We start from the raw sequence: 18,911 nt of genomic DNA, 5'->3' as shown, positions 1-18,911 counted from the left end.
TCACTTTCTCCATATTTGGATCCCTATTTTCTATTCACTTTCAAAAGTCTGTAGATGTGAACCATGCTAAAGATTGAAGAGTCACGCTCTAGAATTGGTTTTGGGAGTATAAGTTCTCTTTAGTGTTCCACTAGACAACCGTAAACCTCAGGATGACCACAGAGTAATTCTGGCTTAAGTACAATGTAGATTTCTTGAATATTTTATAGCATGCATGTGGTCTTTGTTTTCAATATGAATAAAATAATAATTTACTCCTCTTTATATTTATCAAAGAACCCAACACTCAAGAGGGATAATAGGTTCTGATAATGCTGATGATGCAGTATTTAAAATTCATAAACCAATATGCATTTTAAAATACAATTATACTACATACAGAGTATGTTTAGTATCACCTACATTTTTTATCTATTTCAAAATAAGTATTATTTTAAAATTTAGGTTCATTAACAATAGTTACTATGATACTAAAATATGCCTAGAAGTCTGAAAAAGGATTTTAAGGTAAAATATTTTAAAATGTGTTTCTGATAGGCTTTTACATTGGTTTAATACTAGAGATATTTTACAAAAAAACACACAAAGTATATACTTTTATAATTAACTAGGGGCCCAGTGCACAAAATTCGTGCACTGAGGGGGGGGTCCCTCAGCCCAGCCTGCCCCCTCTCACATACTCAGCCCTCAGGGGATGTCCTACTGATGGCTTAGGCCCGCTCCCTGCTCCCTTTGGGGAGTGGGCCTTAGCCAGTCTGACCTCCCTGTGTGGGAGGCGACTGGGCTGATCAGGGGAAGGCACCAGCCCCATCACCCCGCTGCTGTAGCCACTGCCAGTCACCGCAGCCACCAAGGTTTTTTCATCAACACGGACTCCAGTCCCTTCACCATGAAAAAATGACAACTTTCTTTAGGCATTGTCAAGATGTCTCTTTCATAGGATATGACAGTTCTTTCTTTATTATTATTTTTTTTTGTCCTCACCTGAGGATATGTTTCCATTGATTTTTAGGGAATGTGGAAGAGAAAGGGAAAGACAGAGAGAAACATCAAAGTGAGAGGAACACTTTGATTGGTTGCCTCCTGCATGAGCCCTGATCTGGGCCCTGGCCAGGGAGGAGCCTGCAACCTAGGTACATGCCTTTGGTCAGAAATGAACCCAGACCCTGCAGTCGGCAGGCCAAGGCATTATCCACTGAGCCAAACTGGCTAAGGCAGGATATGACATTTCTTAGCCCTCAAGCAGTGGACCTTCGTTTTTTTCTCCAGGAGTGTGGTGAAAAACCCTAGATCTTATTACCGAAGTTACTAAGAATATTACCAGTGGCATACAGGGAGCTTAGCCAATGAGCGGTCAGAAAAGGTGTTTCCTCTCTAGTTCACACTGATCGTTGTCTCCACCCCCCACCCAGGCCTGATGCCTCTGGCCCAGGATTCAGGCCTTGGCAGGGTACCCCCATTTCCCTCCAATCACCATCTTCGCCCCCCGCCCAGGCCTGACGACTCTGGCCCAGGCTTCAGGCCTGGGCAGGGGGCTCCCATCTCCCCCCATCACCGGCTCCGCCCCCCCTGCTCAAGCCTAATGCATCTAGCCGAGGCGTTAGGCTTGGGCAGGGGCCCCCCACAGTTCCAATGGCTGGCTCCGCCCCTGCCCAGGAGCCCCCTGACTCAGGCCCTTCCTAGGCTGCTCAGGGCCCACATGGGGCCTACCTCAGAGTGACCTGGGTGCCGATGATGTTCCCGGGACCCAGGCTACTGGATGCCTATGTATGCAAATTAACCACCATCTTTGTTGGGTTAATTTGCATACTCATCCAATTGGCTGGTGAGCGTAGCGGAGTGACACCAATTTGCATGTTTCTCTTTTATTAGCGTAGATGTTTCCCTAACAGAATACTTATTATAAAAGTCCCTAACAGACCCCTTTTTTAAAAATTGTCACCCAAGGACATGCTTAGAGAGAGAGAAAGGGAAGCCAGGAGGGAGGGAGGAGAGAGGGAGAAAGAGAGAGAGAGAGAGAGAGAGAGAGAGAGAGAGAGAGAGAGAGGCATTGATCATTTGCCTTCCCTATGCTTCCCAACTAGGGATCAAACCCACAACCCAGGTACATGCCCTGACTGGGAACCTTCTGGTACACAGAAGGATGCTGAACCAGCTGAGACACTCCAGCCAGGCTTTTTCCCCTAACAGACCCTTTTTTGAAGCAACCCATAGAATACTGAATGTAGTAGAATATTTTGTGAATTCTATATAATTAAAGCTTTGGCAAATCAGTATCACTAATAATATTACTTCTAGTGTAACCTTTACCATAAATCGTCTGCAGATATTTCTCATTTCAAAAGACATGAATTCAAGGTGAATTGGCCAAAAATTCTAAATTGTTGTGTATATGAAGTGAAGTTTTAATGATTTTAAGTTCCTATTATAAAGCACTTTAAGTAGCTAATTCTAAGAATCTCTTCTATAGAGCACAAAAATAATACCTCATTTTTAAGTTGGTACTAAGTCCTTAGGTGCTAAAATCCTTAAGTGATCTTCTGAGTTCATTAAAGAAATCCCCTATAGAACAGGTCAATTATAATTTTTCCTAGTATAGTGTTTCCTGTAGTTCCTTTTACTATATAAAGTTACTATCATAGGTATAATAGTTTCATATGAAATCCTCACATATTTAGTTATTTATATTTTGAGCTTTACTAAGTTATAGCAATTCACATACAATTTGAGCAACAAATTTTAAAAGCTTTGCACATTTTCTTTTTACCAGAATTAAATATTTTCTCCACTCAGTCCATCAAGAACATGAATGTTGTTATTAAAGTAAGGTAAATTTTAAAACAAATGGCTAATTTATTACTCTCAAATGAATGAACATTAACATAAAAACGTGAGTAATTTTAAGAACAAAAGTAGTTAATAATAAAAGTATATGGACAGTATTCATTAAGTTTTTTCCCAAGTGTATGTAGTTTAAAAAATTTTGATATGATCAATCAAACTTAACTTGCTAAGAGCATTTAAAAATGTGTAAATAGACAAAATACTCCTATGAATACTTCTTAGTAGATAGCAATGAAAAGTAGCAGCATTTTTTTTTTTAATTTTAGAGAGAGAAACAGAGGAAGAGACAGAGAAACATTGATCAGTTGCCCATAGAATCCACAACCCAGGTATGTGCCCTGACCAAGAATCAACCCTGCCACCTTTAGGTGCATGGGACAAGGCTCCAACCAACTAAGCCACACCAGCTAGGGCAAAAGTAACAGCAATTTTATTAAATTACAAAATTTTTTTGATATTTACTATTTATTATACTATAAAGGACAATTTAGGGTACAGTAGAACTGTAATGTGTTGATAATACCTTCAATGTGGGATAATCTTTCCCAAACTTTATTTGCAACCCAGTGGAAGACTGGGGCTTAAATGAGCATATTTGTAGCAGAATTTATTTAATTTTTACTAAAAAGAGTAGAATAGAATAGGATTAGTAATGAGATTATTAATAAGATATTTGTTTCATTTAAATCAACTTTGTGTGTGTGTGTGTGTATATATATATATATAAAGTATACATGTGTATACATATTTCATGTACTTATGTGTATTCACACAATATACATATGTGTGTATATACACATATATAAACAAACATACACACAAATATAGGTAAAATATATATAAGTCTGAGTATATGATTACCAACAGTATAAAAGTTTTCACCTTGGGTCCTGATCACCAAAGTTCAAAAGACACTGAAAAAGAAGCTGAGTATGTTCTTGATCTAGGCTGTATGAGAAGAATGTTGGGTAATAACTAAGTATGTAGAGTCTTCTAATCTCTTAGAAGTTGAAGGAACTAAAATATATCCAGAGGGGGAAATATTTGGTTTATTCAGTGTAGCCTACATGATGCTGAAGGATAAAGCAGAACATAATTTTGACTTATGACATGGGAATTTTTAATGCCTGTGAAAAAAATGACTTATCAAACAAGAAATGTATTGTTGTCACAGTGATACTAACCATACTCTATTGCAGCCTTGAGTAATGCTTCAGCATGAGTGGAGCCAAATGCATTACGAACAAATCGTCTCCTTCGACGAAGATCATCTTCCCAGTAATCCAAACGCCAGAAATCATGTAATTGGCTAAGAATGGGAAAACAAAGAAACAATAATATACTATTACTAATAATGTATAACTGGACAAACATTTTTTCTATAAAATTAAATATTTCTTTGATCTCACTAGAAAATTAAGAAAATTTTGAGATATTTATAATTGTGTTTGTATACATATGTTTATAAATGAACAAAACTTAAAATAGTAACATTCTCTGATTTAAGCATTATAATACTTAGCTCTGCTTTCTTTTTAATGTTCTTCCTTCTCCTAAAGAAACATTAATCATGTGGAGTTTAGTAATAAATGTAGCATCAATTTACAAGTATTAATGTCAGTTTGCATTCTTTTACAATATTTTTAACAAGGCTTGTAAATCACAGGATAGACCTCGCTACAAAAAGTGTGCAATTTAATGACCTTGGTTTCATAGTAGACTGAATTAAGAACTATAAAATACTGCTCACTTGGATTTGGTGGAACAGAGATTAAAATAATGTGGTGAAATATTCATTGAAATAATTCCCAGCTGCCCATTGCAACCTGAGAAAAGTGCAATTTTATCCATTATTAATAATACTAAATTAGGGTTGCAAAAGTTCCAGTGTGTTGTAATTGTCTTGGTAAATTATTATTCTAATGCTAACAGAATCATTGGATGATTTTACAGCTTTCAGCTAATATAAAACATTAACAATCATGGCCATCATTGAGTAACATTGTCTAAACTGTGTTACACTCTAAAACAATATTAAAAATCCATTTGATATGCCAGAAACTACTGAAGTGTGTTCAATGGATATCAATTTCCCCCAAAATTAATTTCAATACAAATTGATAATAAATGCACTGCTTGAGAAGCCTGTTTTTCTCTATATAGTATTTGGTGTAATTAACTTTTGAAAAACATTTCAGATTTTATAGCTATACAAGAGGCCTGGTGCACAAAAATTTGTGTACTCAGGGCAGGGGGGTCTCCTCAGCCTGGCCTGTGCCCTCTCGCAGACTGGGACCCCCCAGGGGATGACCACCTGCTGGCTTAGGCCTGCTCCCTGGGGGATCGGGCCTAAGCTGGCAGTCAGACATCCCTCTGGCAGCCCAGGAGCCCTCGGGGGATGTCCACTTGCCAGCGGGGAGCAGGCCTAAGCTGCAGTCGGACATCCTTAGTGCTGCTGAGGCAGGAGAGGCTCCCACCACCACTGCTGTACTGGCAGCCACCAGCCTGGCTTGTGGCTGAGCAGAGCTCCCCCTGTGGGAGTGCACTGACCACCAGGGGGCAGCTCCTGCATTGAGCGTCTGCCCCCTGGTGGTCAGTGTGTGTCATAGTGACCAGTCATTCCCAGTCTTTCTGCTGTTAGGGTCAATTTGCATATTACCCTTTTATTATATAGGAGTACCTGGCCAGCCTCGGTGAGGGGCTGATGGCTATTTGCAGGCTGGCCACAGCCCGTTCAGGGTGGGGGTCCCCCCTAGGGTGCCTGGCCAGCCTGGGTGAGGGGCTGATAGCTGTATGCAGGTTGGCCACAGCCCCTTCAGGGTGGGGGGTCCTGCTGGGGTGCCTGGCCAGTCTGGGTAAGGGGCTGATATCAGTTTTCAGGCTGGCTAATCCCCCAAGCAGGGCCCTCACCCCATGAGGGTGTGGCCAGCCTGGTGAGGGGCTGATGGCTGTTTGCAGGCTGGCCACCACCCCCAGCCATCCAAGCTCCCAGTGGAGGTTGGCTGGAAGCAGGTATCTCGGATTTATTTAGCTTCTATAATTGAAACTTTGGTGCCATGAGCGAAGGCCTCAGCCAGCTCAGGGCTGGTGGGGAGCTTGGCTTCCTCCATTGCCCGGGCAACCAAGCCTCCTCCTTGCTCCAGCTCTGTGGCTGTGGGCCGCCATCTTGGTTGGGTTAAGTTGCATATAGTCGCTCTGATTTGCTGGTGGGCATGGCTTAGGGCATACCAAAGGTAGAGTCAATAAGCATCTTTGTCTTTTTTTTTTTTTTGGTCTTTTATTAGTGTAGATAATTTTGTTTTCCATGACTTAATTGTAAAGCCAAAATGTAAGGAATCTATAATAATAAAAGTATAGAGGTCAGAAAATGGCGACCGGCAGGAAGGTAGGAAGGGAGAGAGTGTGAGAGCGCAAGAAAGTGATAGAGGAGTGTGTGGACGTGTGTGGTGTGTATGTGTATGAGCTAGGGACAGTTAGATTCTGCAGATCTTCTAAGGGGCTGCTAAACCGGGCAGTCTTAGGCAGCGGAGCCCCGCTCCCTGCACGGACACTCCTGGGCGGCCAGCACAGGCACAGCAACCATGCCATCTTGAGAAACAGAACTGCTTGAAACTAGAATCTTGGACTCAGAACCACCCAGTCTGATGTCAGACACATACCAGGACCCTGAAGCCACTGGGGAAAGAGATCTGTGACCACAGCTACAGAACTGCAGACACCAAAATTTCAGATATCCCAGCAGCAGATCAGTGAATAACAGAGCCCATTCCCCCTCCCCGCAGGCTCCTGGGCAGTGCCATAGTAACTGATAGACCCACCCCTTGCCTGGGCCTCAGTGATGCTATAGGAACTTAAGCCTGGAAGTACACGATCACCTAATAACTGGTCCCATGCGCACTGCTGGCTTCAGAGCCCTGGGCTGGGAGCAATCTCGCGAACACTGGGAATTTGTCTCCTGTAGCGTGGGGTCCAGGGACCACGATTCTCTGGGCCGGAGGCAGCACCAAGCACCAGTGACTTGACTGTGTTTATTATCACCTGCGCCTGAGATCCCTGACTCCCTGTGCATTCATACTAAGAACAAGTGACTCCAATTCTTGGTGCAAGGGCACACAGGGACTCTGATTCTCAATGCGAGGTCACGAGAAGCAACAGAGACTCTGATACTGGATTCTGGGGAACTCTGACTCCTGGCGCATGCTAGGGGCGCTGATTTTCAACACGCTCCAGTGGGGTCTCTGTTTCAGCACTGTGCAGGCAGGGTCCCTGATTCTAAGGGCATGCACGAGGCCACATTGAGCGCTGACAACACTGACTCTGGACGATCCTGGTTCCCACCAACCCACAACAACAACACATCTTAGTGTCAGAGCTCTTCAGTGACACTAGGGTGGTGGGAGGCTCCCACTGCACACGGCCCAGGCCCATGCAACTCGACATTTGAACCATCGGGAGATAATCAGAATGAAGAGACGACACAACACCCAGAGGAAAGACAATGAGGAGTCGCCAAGAAAGGAAATTAATGAAGTTGAAACATGCAACATGACAGAAAAAGAATTCAGAATAATGGTTGTACAATTCATTGACCAGATGGATGAGAAAATCAACAACATATGCAAGAATCAGGAAGAAATGAAAAATGATATAGCTACAATCAAAAACACCATGGAAAGTTTCAACAGCAGACTAGAAGAAGCAGAGGACCGAATTAGTGAGTTAGAAGATAAGGCAGAGAAACAAGCTCAATCTGAACAGCAAATGGAGAAAAAAATTAAAAAGCAGGAGGAGAGCCTAAGGGAGATTTGGAACAATATGAAATGAAGTAACATATGCATAATAGGGCTGCAAGAAGGACAAGAAGAGCAGCAAGGATTAGAAAATCTATTTGAAGAAATAATGACAGAAAACTTCCCAGATATGAGGAAGAAAAAAGTTACACAAGTACAGAGAGTCCCAAGCAAGATGAACCCCCAAAGACCCACACCAAGACACATCATAATAACGATGGCAAATGTACAAAACAAAGAGAGAATCTTAAAGGCTGCATGAGAGAAACAGAGAGTTACCTACAAAGGAACCCCCATCAGATTATCAAATGATTTCTCAACAGAAACACATCAATCTAGAAGGGAACGGAAGGAGGTATACAAAGTGTTGCAAAGCAAAGGACTGAATCCAAGAATACTCTATCCAGCAAGACTATCAATCAAAATTGAAGGGGAAATCAGGAGCTTTGCAGACAAAAAAAGGCTAAGGGAGTTTATCACTACCAAGCCAGCAATGCAAGAAATGCTAAAAGGAATGCTGTAAAAAGAAGAAATAAAAAGGTAAGAAAGAACACAGGCATGAAAATAGAAATGAATCCAAGCATGTACCTTTCAATAATAACTTTAAATGTAAATGGACTACACACTCCAATCAAAAGACATTGAGTGGCTGAATGGATAGAAAGACATGACCCATATATACGCTGTCTACAAGAGACCCACCTCAGAAGAAGGGACTCACACAGACTGAAAGTGAAGGGATGGAAAAATATCTTTCAGGCAAATGAAAATGGAAAAAAAAGCTGGGGTAGCAATACTTATATCTGACAAAATAGACCTCAAAGTGAAGGCCATAACAAGAGATAATATTAAAGGGATTGATACAACAAGAGGATATAACCCTGATAAACATATATGCACTCAATGCAGGATCACCCAAATACATAAAAAAAAGTCCTGGAAAATAACAAGGGAGAGATCAACAACAACCCAATCATAGTAGGGGACTAAAACACACCACTGACATCACTGGATAAATCCTCTAGACAAAAAATCAGCAAAGAAACAGCAATCCTAAATGACTCACTAGATCAGATGGACTTAATTGACATCTTCAGAACACTTCACCCCAAAGCCACAGAATATATGTTCTTCTCAAGTGCACATGGGACATCTTCAAAAATAGACCACATATTGAGTCGCAAGCAAAGTCTCCCCAAATTCAAGAAGATTGAAATCATACCAAGCATCTTCTCAGATCACAAGGGCATAATATTAGAAATAAATCACAATAAAAACAATCCAAAAAACTCAAACACTTGGAAGCTGAATAGCATGTTACTAAATAATGATTGGGTTACCATTGAGATCCAAGTAGAAATTAAAAACACCCTGGAAACTAATGATATAAGAGTACAACAACCCAAAATCTATGGGACACAATGAAGGCAGTCCTGAGAGGGAAGTTTATAGCACTACAGGCCTACCTCAAAAAACAAGAAAAAATGATAGTAAATCATTTAACTCTATAACTCAAAGAATTAGAAAGAGAACAACAAAAAAAGCCCAGAGTGAGCAGAAGAAAGGAGATAATAAAGATCAGAGCAGAAATAAATGACATAGAGACCAAAAAAACAATAGAAAAGATCAATGAAACCAAGAGCTAGTTCTTTGAAAGGATAAACAAGATTGATGAGCCTCTAGTCAGGCTCACCAAGAAGCAAAGAGAGAGGACTCAAATAACCAAAGTCAGAAATGAAAAAGGCAAAATAACAACGGACCCCTCAGAAATTCAAAGAATTGTTAAAAAATACTATGAACAACTCTACTCTAACAAACTAGACAACCTGGAGGAAATGGACATATTCCTAGAAAAATACAACATTCCAAAACTCAATCCAGAGGATTCTAAAAATCTCAATAGGCCAATAACGATGGAAGAAATTGAAGCAGTCATCAAAAAGCTCCAGCAAACAAAAGCCCGGGGCCAGACGGCTTCACGGGGAGTTTTACCAAATATTTAAGGATGAACTAAAACATACCCTCCTCAGAGTATTCCAAAAAAATCAAGAAGAAGGAACACTTCCCAGCTCATTCTATGAAGTCAGCATTACCCTAATACCAAAACCAGATAGAGACAACACAAAGAAAGAGAATTATAGGCCAATATTCCTCATGAACATAGGCGCCAAAATACTCAAAAAAATTCTAGCAAATCGGATCCAGCAATACATCAGAAAGATCATACATCATGACCAAGTAGGATTCATCCCAGAGATGCAAGGATGGTACAATATCCGCAAATCAATAAATGTGATTCATCACATAAACAAATTGAAAGAAAAAAACCACATAGTCATATCAATTGATGCAGAAAAAGCTTTCGACAAAATTCAACACCCTTTCTTGATAAAACTCTCAGCAAGGTAGGAATAGAAGGATCCTACCACAACATAATAAAAGCCACATATGACAAACCCACAGCCAACATCATAATCGATGGGCAAAAGCTAAAACCATTTACCCTAAGAACAGGAACAAGACAGGGATGCCCCTTCTAACCACTCCTGTTCAACATAGTACTGGAAGTACTAGCCATTGCGATCAGACAAAAAGAAGAAATAAAAGGCATCCAAATTGGAAAAGAAGAAGTAAAACTATCCTTATTTGCAGATGACATGATACTGTATATAGAAAACCATAAAGACTCCATCAAAAAATTATTAAAGTTAATAAATGAATTTGGCAATGTAGCAGGATTCAAAATTAATGCCAAGAAATCTATGGCATTTCTTTACACCAGTAGTGAACTTACAGAAAGAGAGACTAAAAAAGCAATCCCATTTACCCTCACACCAAAAAAATTAAGATACCTCGGAATAAACTTAAATAAGGAGGTAAAAGACTTATATGCGAAAAACTACAGGACACTGAAAAAAGAGATAGAGGAAGACATAAACAGATGGAAGAACATACCGTGTTCATGGATTGGTAGAATCAACATCATCAAAATGTCCATACTACCCAAAGCAATCTATAGATTCAATGCAATCCCCATTAAATTGCCAATGGCATATTTCACAGATCTAGAACGGATGTTCCAAAAATTCATCTGGATTAAAAAAAGACCTTGAATAGCTGCAGTAATCCTGAGAAAGAATAAAGTAAGTGGGATCTCAATACCAGATATCAAACTGTATTACAAAGCCACTGTTCTTAAAACAGCTTGGTACTGGCATAAGAACAGACATATAGATCAATGGAATAGAATAGAGAACCCAGAAATTGACACTAAGCACTATGCCCGATTAATATTTGACAAAGGAGGCAAGAGCATACAATGGAATCAAGACAGTCTCTTCAATAAATGGTGTTGGGAAAAGGACAGATACATGCAAAAAGATGAAACTAGACCACCAACTCACACCATACACAAAAATGAACTCAAAATGGATAAAAGACTTAAACGTAAGATGAAAAACCATAAAAATACTAGAGGAATCCACAGGCAGCGAAATAGCAAACATATGTCGAGGAATTTCTTCTCTGATAATGCTCCTAGGGCAATGGAAACTAAGAGAAAATAAACAAATGGGACTACATTAAAATAAAAAGCTTTTGCACAGCAAAGGAAACCATCAACAAAACAACAAGAAGACCCACTGCATGGGAGAACATATTTGCCAATGATATCACTGATAAGGGTTTAATCTCCAACATTTACAAGGTACTCATGAAACTTAATAATAGGAAGATAAACAATCCAATCAACAAATGGTCAAAGAACCTAGATAGACACTTTTTGAAAGAGGACATACAGAGGGCCGAAAGACATATGAAAACATGCTTAAAGTCACTAATTATACGAGAGATGCAAATCAAAACGACTATGCGGTATCGGCTCACACCTGTCAGAATGGCTATCATCAACAAATCAACAAACAACAAGTGTTGGAGAGGTTGTGGAGAAAAAGGAACCCTTCTGCACTGCTGGTGGGAATGCAGACTGGTGCAGCCACTGTGGAGAACAGTATGGAGCTTCCCCAAAATACTAAAAATGGAACTCCCATTTGACCCAGTGATCCCACTTCTAGGAATATATCCCAAGAAGCCAGAAACACCAGTCAGAAAGGATATATGCACCCCTATGTTCATAGCAGCACAATTCACCATAGCTAAGATTTGGAAACAACCTAAGTGCCCATCAGCAGATGAGTGGATTAGAAAACTGTGGTACATCTACACAATGGAATACTACACTGTGGTAAAAAAAGAAGGAACTCTTGCCTTTTGCAACAGCTTGGATGGAACAGGAGAGCATTATGCTAAGTGAAATAAGCCAGTCAGAGAAAGATAAATACCACATGATCTCACTCATTTGTGGACCATAGAGAACAACATAGACTGATGAACAGGGACAGATCCAAAGACAGAGAAACAGCAATCAGACTATTAATCCCCAGAGGGAAAGTAGGGGAGGGTGGGGTAGGGGAAGAGATCAACCAAAGGACTTGTATGCATGCATATAAGCCAAACCAATGGACATGGACAACAGGGGGATGAAAGCATGAGTTGTGGGCGGGGGGTGGGGGGGGAGGATGGGGGTTAATGGGGGGGAATGAGGACACATTTGTAATTCCTTAACTAATAAAGAATTTAAAGATTAAAAATAATAATAATAAAAGTATAATATGCTAATTAGACCAGACGTCCTTCTAGACAAAGCTGGGGCTGTGAGGGAAGCCCGGGTCTTGGATGCCAGAGGGAAGCTGGTGCCTCAGCCGGGGGAAGGAAGGCCTACTCTTGCATGAATTTCGTGCATCAGGCCTCTAGTACATAAATAACATTAAAATTATAAGCATTTGCAGTATATTTTAATATATTTATTTTTGTAAACATCATCATCATAATTACTCAATATTTTCAAAATAATGATTACCTGATGAATAATTGTTATAAGTAGTGTAACTCTTTTATTATTTTAAGATAGGATAATTTCTATCCTTACAAATACAGACTTATCCTAGTGGTTTAAGGAAAACCATAATAAATCTTGCTATAAAGATTTTTCTTAAGTGGATGTTAAAATTAAGCAAATGAATTCACCGGAAGAGACCAGAAATCTATTTTTCTCAAATTCTAGCCATATACTTTTTTCTATTCCTCTCATTAAGTGCAACTGAAAAAATTTGGACTTTATATATAAAACAATGGACATTATATATAAAACAAACATAATATGACTGGACAACAGAAGCAGGCTGGCTAAGTACCTTGGAGATTTAAGAAACAACAGAACGATAAGTTTTCTGGGAAATCTTTTCATCTCATATATCCTAGACGAGGAGTCCTCAAACTATGGCCTGCGGGCCACATGCAAATACAAATATTGTATTTGTTCCCGTTTTGTTTTTTCACTTCAAAATAAGATATGTGCAGTGTGCATGGGAATTTGTTCATAGTTTTTTTTTTTTTAAACTATGGTCCGGCTCTCCAACGGTCTGAGGAACAGTGAACTGGCCCCTGTTTAAAAAGTTTGAGCACCCCTGACCTTGAGGCAAAAAGGTCAGCAACCAATTAGCCAATTAGTACAGGCCTATTCCTTGCCGCCCCCCCCCCCCGCTCCGCCCTACCTCCCCGCCAAAAAAATGAAGGCCCCAACAAAAGCCTCTTTCTCTAGCCAAAGGACCCCAAAAGATAATTTTTAGACAGAAGATTTTTAGACAATTTCTGTATTCTTGCCAAACACCACAGAGAAACTGTGACCCCTATTTACTCACACTAACAAAAGACGAATGGGAAGTCTAGATGTGAAGCTCACAAAGGTGTAATAAGATGCCCTAGCATCCTTACTGGGATGGTATCATAGAAGACCAAATAGGGATTCAGGACTTTCATTTCTGCTGGCTGGTAACAAGGTGCCCCACCCTCAAGCAACCAGTGGAGGCCACATGGAAAGCCTGGAATTCCACCCCCACTGAACAGTAATGAGGCATCTTTCCCTCTCCCCACTGACCAACAGCAGTAGGGCCACCCCCACTAGTGGACAACAGGTGAGGCACTGGAACTCCTATCCTGCCAGGCAGTAATGGGGAGCCACCCACTCCTTGGATATCAATGGAGCAGAAGTGGGAAACCTAAATTTCTACTTTCACTTGGCAGTGAAGAGGGAGTGACTCCTACTTCTCATGGACAACGTCAGAGTAAGCCAACTAAAACAGAAGGCTTAAGTGAGATAAAAGATATCTCAGAAAATGTCCAGGTTTCAATCCCAAATTACTTATACAAAGAATATGGATGATCTCAAATAGAATATAAAAGGTTCATCAGTAGATGCCAATGGTGAGATGACAGGAATGTTAGAATTTTCTGACAAGAATTTTAAACTAGCCATGATAAAAATGCTTCATGAACAATTATGAACTTGCTTGAAACAATGAAAAGAACAGAAAAATAGCCAAAACCCAAAAGTCCCTGGAAAAAAAAAAAAAAGATGTAAAAGTGCTACTAAATGGAAATGTTATAAATGACACATACAATAACAAATAAAAAGCTCAGGGGAATGAATGGGGACCAAAAAAGAATTAGTTAACTGAAAGACAGAATAATAGAAAGACTAAATAACAGAGAGAAAATAGACTAAAAAAGAAAAATTGAAGAGAGCATCACAATATAAATGGATTATAACATCTAACATTTGGGTCATTGGAGTCCTGGAAGGTGATGAGAAAGACAACAGGGCTAAAATAGTACCAGAAGAAATAATGGCTTGAATGAATACTTCCCAAATTTTTGGAACACCGCCCCCCGCCCCCCCCCAAACCATACAGATACAGATTTAAGAATTTGACAACTCCAAACATAACAGACTCAAGGAAATTCATGCCAATGCACATTATAATTAAACTTCTGAAAATTAAGAAAAAACTAAAAAAAAAAAAAAGAAAAAAAAACAGCCAAAGAAAAATGACATTTCTCTCATACAGGTAAAACAATTAGAATGACAGCACATTTCACACTAAAAGCTATGGTGGCTAGAGGAAGTGGCAAGTATTCATTATGTACTGCAAGAAAAGAACTGTAAACCCAGAATAATACAACCGGTGAAAATATCCTTCAGAAATAAAGGAGAAATGAAGGTATTTTCAGATAAAGAAAAAGAAAATATTAGGTACCATCAGGGCTTGATTAAAAGATTGGCTAAAGGCAGTCCTATAAACATAAGGGAAGCAATAAAAGAAGGAACATTGGAACATTGGGTGGAAGAAAGCAAAATATGAATAAACATAATAAGCTTTCATTTTCCTCTTGAGTTTTCTTATGTTTTACTATAGAAGCAAAAGGTATAACACTGATGTTCTAAGTATATACAGAGGTAATATTTAACAAATATAAATGAAAGAGGCTAAAGGGATGTAAAGGAAGATACATTTTTTATACTTCACTTTGACTAGTAATGACACCACCCACAGACTGTGAAACACTATACTAATAAAAGCTTAGGTAGTCCTTGCGCCCTCGCATGATGCCCTCATGTCATCACAAGATGGCCACCACAAGATGGCCGCCCTCACATTGTCACAAGATGGCTGCCACAAGATGGCTGGCAGGGGACAGCAGTTGGGAGTGATCAGGCCAGCAGGGGAGGGCAGTTGGGGGCAAGATCAGGCCAGCAGGGGAGCAGTTAGGTGTCAATAACATCAGCAGGGGAGTGGTTAGGGGGCAATCAGGCTGGCAGGCAGAGCAGTTAGGGGCAATCAGGCAGGCAGGCAGGCGAGAGGTTAGGAGCCAGCAGTCCTGGATTGTGAGAGGGATGTCTGACTGCTGGCAGTTGGGCATCCCCCAACGGGTCCCAGATTGGAGAGGGTGCAGGCTGAGGGACACCCCCCTCTCGTGCACAAATTTCATGCACCAGGCCTCTAGTGTAATATATAATACACTGGTGGGGTCCCTAGTTATGGCCAGCAATCAGGGCCGATCAGGGCCAGGTTGATTGGGGCCAGACCAATCGGGGCCTGCCAGGCGGGAGAATAGAGAGAGGAGAGAACACGGGAGATTGGCAGCTGGCCCCAGGAGAGAGCCAGCCCTTGGCCCCCCTGTGAAAGGGGCCACACCCACTGCCACCCATTCCCAGTTCCCCATCGTAACCCAGGGCCTTCAAGCCCTGGTGGGGTCAGGAGAGGAGATGGTCATTGGGCTGGGCATGGAAGGAACAGATGCCTGACAAAGACACTGCCGTTGCAGTTCCCAGCATCCCCCCTCCTCCTTCTCTCGCTGCCACACTGCCACCGCAGTGGGTGGGCACCAATTGGAGTGTGCTGGCCAGGGGGAGGGACAGGGTGCTGGAGATTGGCTGCCAGCCCCGAGGAGGGAGCAGGCCCTTGGCCCCCCTGGGAAAGGGGCCACGTCTGCTGCCACTCACCCCCAATTCCCCGTCCCAGCCCAGGGCCCAGCCCTGATTGGGCAATTGGAGCCTGCCAGTCGGGGGGACCACGGGAAGTTAGCTGGCTGGGGGAGGTTGGCTGTGGGAGTGCACTGACCAACAGGGGCAACTCCTGCGTTGAGCATCTGACCCGTGGTGGTCAGTGTGCGTCATAGCTACCGGTCGTTCCGGTAGTTCCAGTCGTTCAGTCCTAACGGTTGCTTAGGCTTTTACATAGACTAGAGGCCCGGTGCACAAAAATCTGTGCACTCAGGGGGGAAAGGGAGTCCCTCAGCCCGGCCTGTGCCCTCTCGCAGTCTGGGACCCCTCGGGAGATAACGACCTGCTGGCTTAGGCCTGCTCCCGGGTGGCAGAGGGCAGGCTGAATCCCTAGGTGCAGCCCCTGGTCGGGCTCAGAGCAGGGATGATTGGGGAATTGGGGCGCCACCCCCTGTCATGCACAGAGCAGGGCGGATTGGGAGGTTGCGATGCCACCCTCAGGCATGCTCAGGGTAGGGCCGATTGGGGGGTTGGGGCACCGACCCCTGTCACACTCAAGGCAGGGTCGATGGGGAGGTTGCGGTGCCATCCACTGTCACACACAGAGCAGGGCCAATCAGGGGATTGGGTCGCTGCCCCCTGTCACTCACAGAGCAGGGCCCATCAGGGGGTTGGGGAGCTCCCCCCTGTCACGCACAGAGCAGAGCCCATCAGGGGGGTGGGGCTCCGTACCCTGTCACGCACAGAGCATGGCCAATCAGGAGGTTGGGGAGCTCCCCCCTGTCACTCACATAGTAGGGCCGATAGGGGAGTTGGGGCACCGCCCCCGTCACACACAGAGCAGGGAGGATCAGGGGGTTGGCCGTCGCCCTCTATCACCCACAGAGCAGGGCCGATCAGGGGGTTGGGGTGCCACCACTCTCACACTCAGGGCAGGGCCGATGTGGAGGTTATGGCTCTACCCTGTCACACACAGAGCAGGGCCCGTGGGGGGGTGATTGGGGCGCCGCACCCTATCACACCCAGAGCAGGGCCAATCAGGGGGTTGGGGCACTGCACCCTGTCACACACAGAGCCGCAGGGTGATCAGGGGGTTGGGGAGCTCCCCCCTATCAGGCACAGAGCAGGGCTGATCAGGGGGTTGGGGCGCTTTCCCCCGTCACGAACAGAGCATGGCGGATAGGGAGGTTGTGGCCCCGCCCCTTATCACACACAGAGCCGCAGGGCGATCAGGGGTTGTGGCGCTGCCCCCTGTCACGCTGATCCCGGTGCTCGGAGGCCTCTCAGCTCCGCTGATCCCGGTGCCAGAAGGCCTCGCGGCTCCGCTGATCCTGGTGCTAGAAGGCATATTACCCTTTTACTATGTAGGATAGAGGCCTGGTGCATGGGTGGATGCCGGCTGGTTTGCCCTGAAGTGTGTCCTGGATCAGGGTGGGGGTCCCCACTGGGATGCCTGGCCAGCCTGGGTGAGGGGATGATGGCTGTTTGCAGCTGGTCACACACCCTCCAGGGTGGGGGTCCACACTGGGGTGCCTGGCCAGTCTGGGTGAGGGGCTGAGGGCTGTTTTCAGGCTGGCGGGTGACTGAAGCTCCCAACTGCTCCTTTTTTTCTTTTTTTTTATTCTGGGCCAGCTTTAGCTCTGGCTTCAGCTCTGAGGCCTCTGCTGCTGAAAGCAGGTATCTGGTTTGTTTGGGTTCTATAATCGAAACACTGTATCAACTCCAGCTCTGAGATCCCAGCCTGCTGAAAGCAGGTTTCTGGGGTTTTGTTTAGCTTCTATATTCGTAACAATGTTTCTTAAACTGCAGTCTCAGAGCCCAACAGCAGGAGGTGGGAACGTTGGAGTCCTCCGTCACTGAAGCAAGCAAGCCTCATGTTCGCTTCAAGCTGCCTGGCGGGCAGCCGCCATCTTGGCTGGCAGTTAATTTGCATATTGCCCTGATAAGCCAATGGGAAGGGTAGCGAACGTATGCTAATTACCATGTTTCTCTTTTATTAGATAGGATAATTAGATCAACCACTAAAAAAAGCTATACAAAGAGTTGTATTAAAAAGAAATAAACGGACATCAGAAAGAGAAACTAAGAAAACAATACATTTACAACTGTGTCAAAAAGAACACAGGCATCTCCATTTTCTGAAAGTTTGTGTTAAGCCACAGCAGATCAAGAATTATTAGATGTTCTTCTGTTGGCATGATAATATGCTTACAAAAGATTTATGTCCCAACACTATTATACCGTGCATCTGTGCCAGGTTACCAATCTAGGAAATCATCACTCTGTTTTCTCTTCAAACTTTTATTTTCTTCTCTCCTTCCTTCAATGTTTCCATACAAAAAGATATTTACTGAGCACTTATCCTGTGAAGACATATGTATTTTAGCAGCATAATGATAGCATGCATTTCATTTCCTTTTATCATCATCACATGATCCTTACTCTGTTTTCCCACTGAAATTCATCAATATTACATGTCCATGGACTCTTTTTTTTTTTTTAATCCTCACTGGAGGATATGTTTTCCCATTGAGTTTTTAGAGAGAGTGAAAGGGAGGGAGGTGGAGGGGGCAGAGAGAGAGAGAGAGAGACATCAATGTGAGACACAAATTGATTGGTTGCCTCCCACATACTTCCCAACCAGGGCCAGGGATCCAACTGCAACCAAGGTACATGCCCTTGACCAGAAATCAAACCCTGGACTCTTCAATCTGGGGACCAATGCTCTAACCACTGAGATAAACCTTCCAGGGCATGTCCATGGATGCTATATCTAAACTGTTCCTCTATTAATATTTCTATTAAACAATTCAGCATAATAAAATATAGTTTGACTGTCCTTATTTGCAAACGACATGATATTATACACACAAAAC

The 18,911-nt window shown here is 42.8% G+C and overlaps 1 protein-coding gene across 1 annotated transcript in view; it reads right to left on the bottom strand.

The window, feature by feature from the left end:
- NBEA (neurobeachin) overlaps positions 1-18,911 on the bottom strand; it is a gene marked incomplete at its 5' end in the record, with an annotated part of 948,936 nt that overhangs the window by 385,802 nt on the left and 544,223 nt on the right. The window contains one exon of the mRNA XM_081083035.1: positions 4,029-4,153. Within this exon, the coding sequence (XP_080939161.1) occupies positions 4,029-4,153 (125 nt within the window). The remainder of the gene's footprint in view (positions 1-4,028; positions 4,154-18,911) is intronic.

This window comes from Myotis nattereri (assembly GCF_964212035.1).
Source record: "Myotis nattereri genome assembly, chromosome: 2".
NCBI lineage: Eukaryota > Metazoa > Chordata > Mammalia > Chiroptera > Vespertilionidae > Myotis > Myotis nattereri.
The sequence above is the reverse complement of the archived record's forward strand: the minus strand, read 5'-3'. Positions and strand labels throughout refer to the sequence as shown.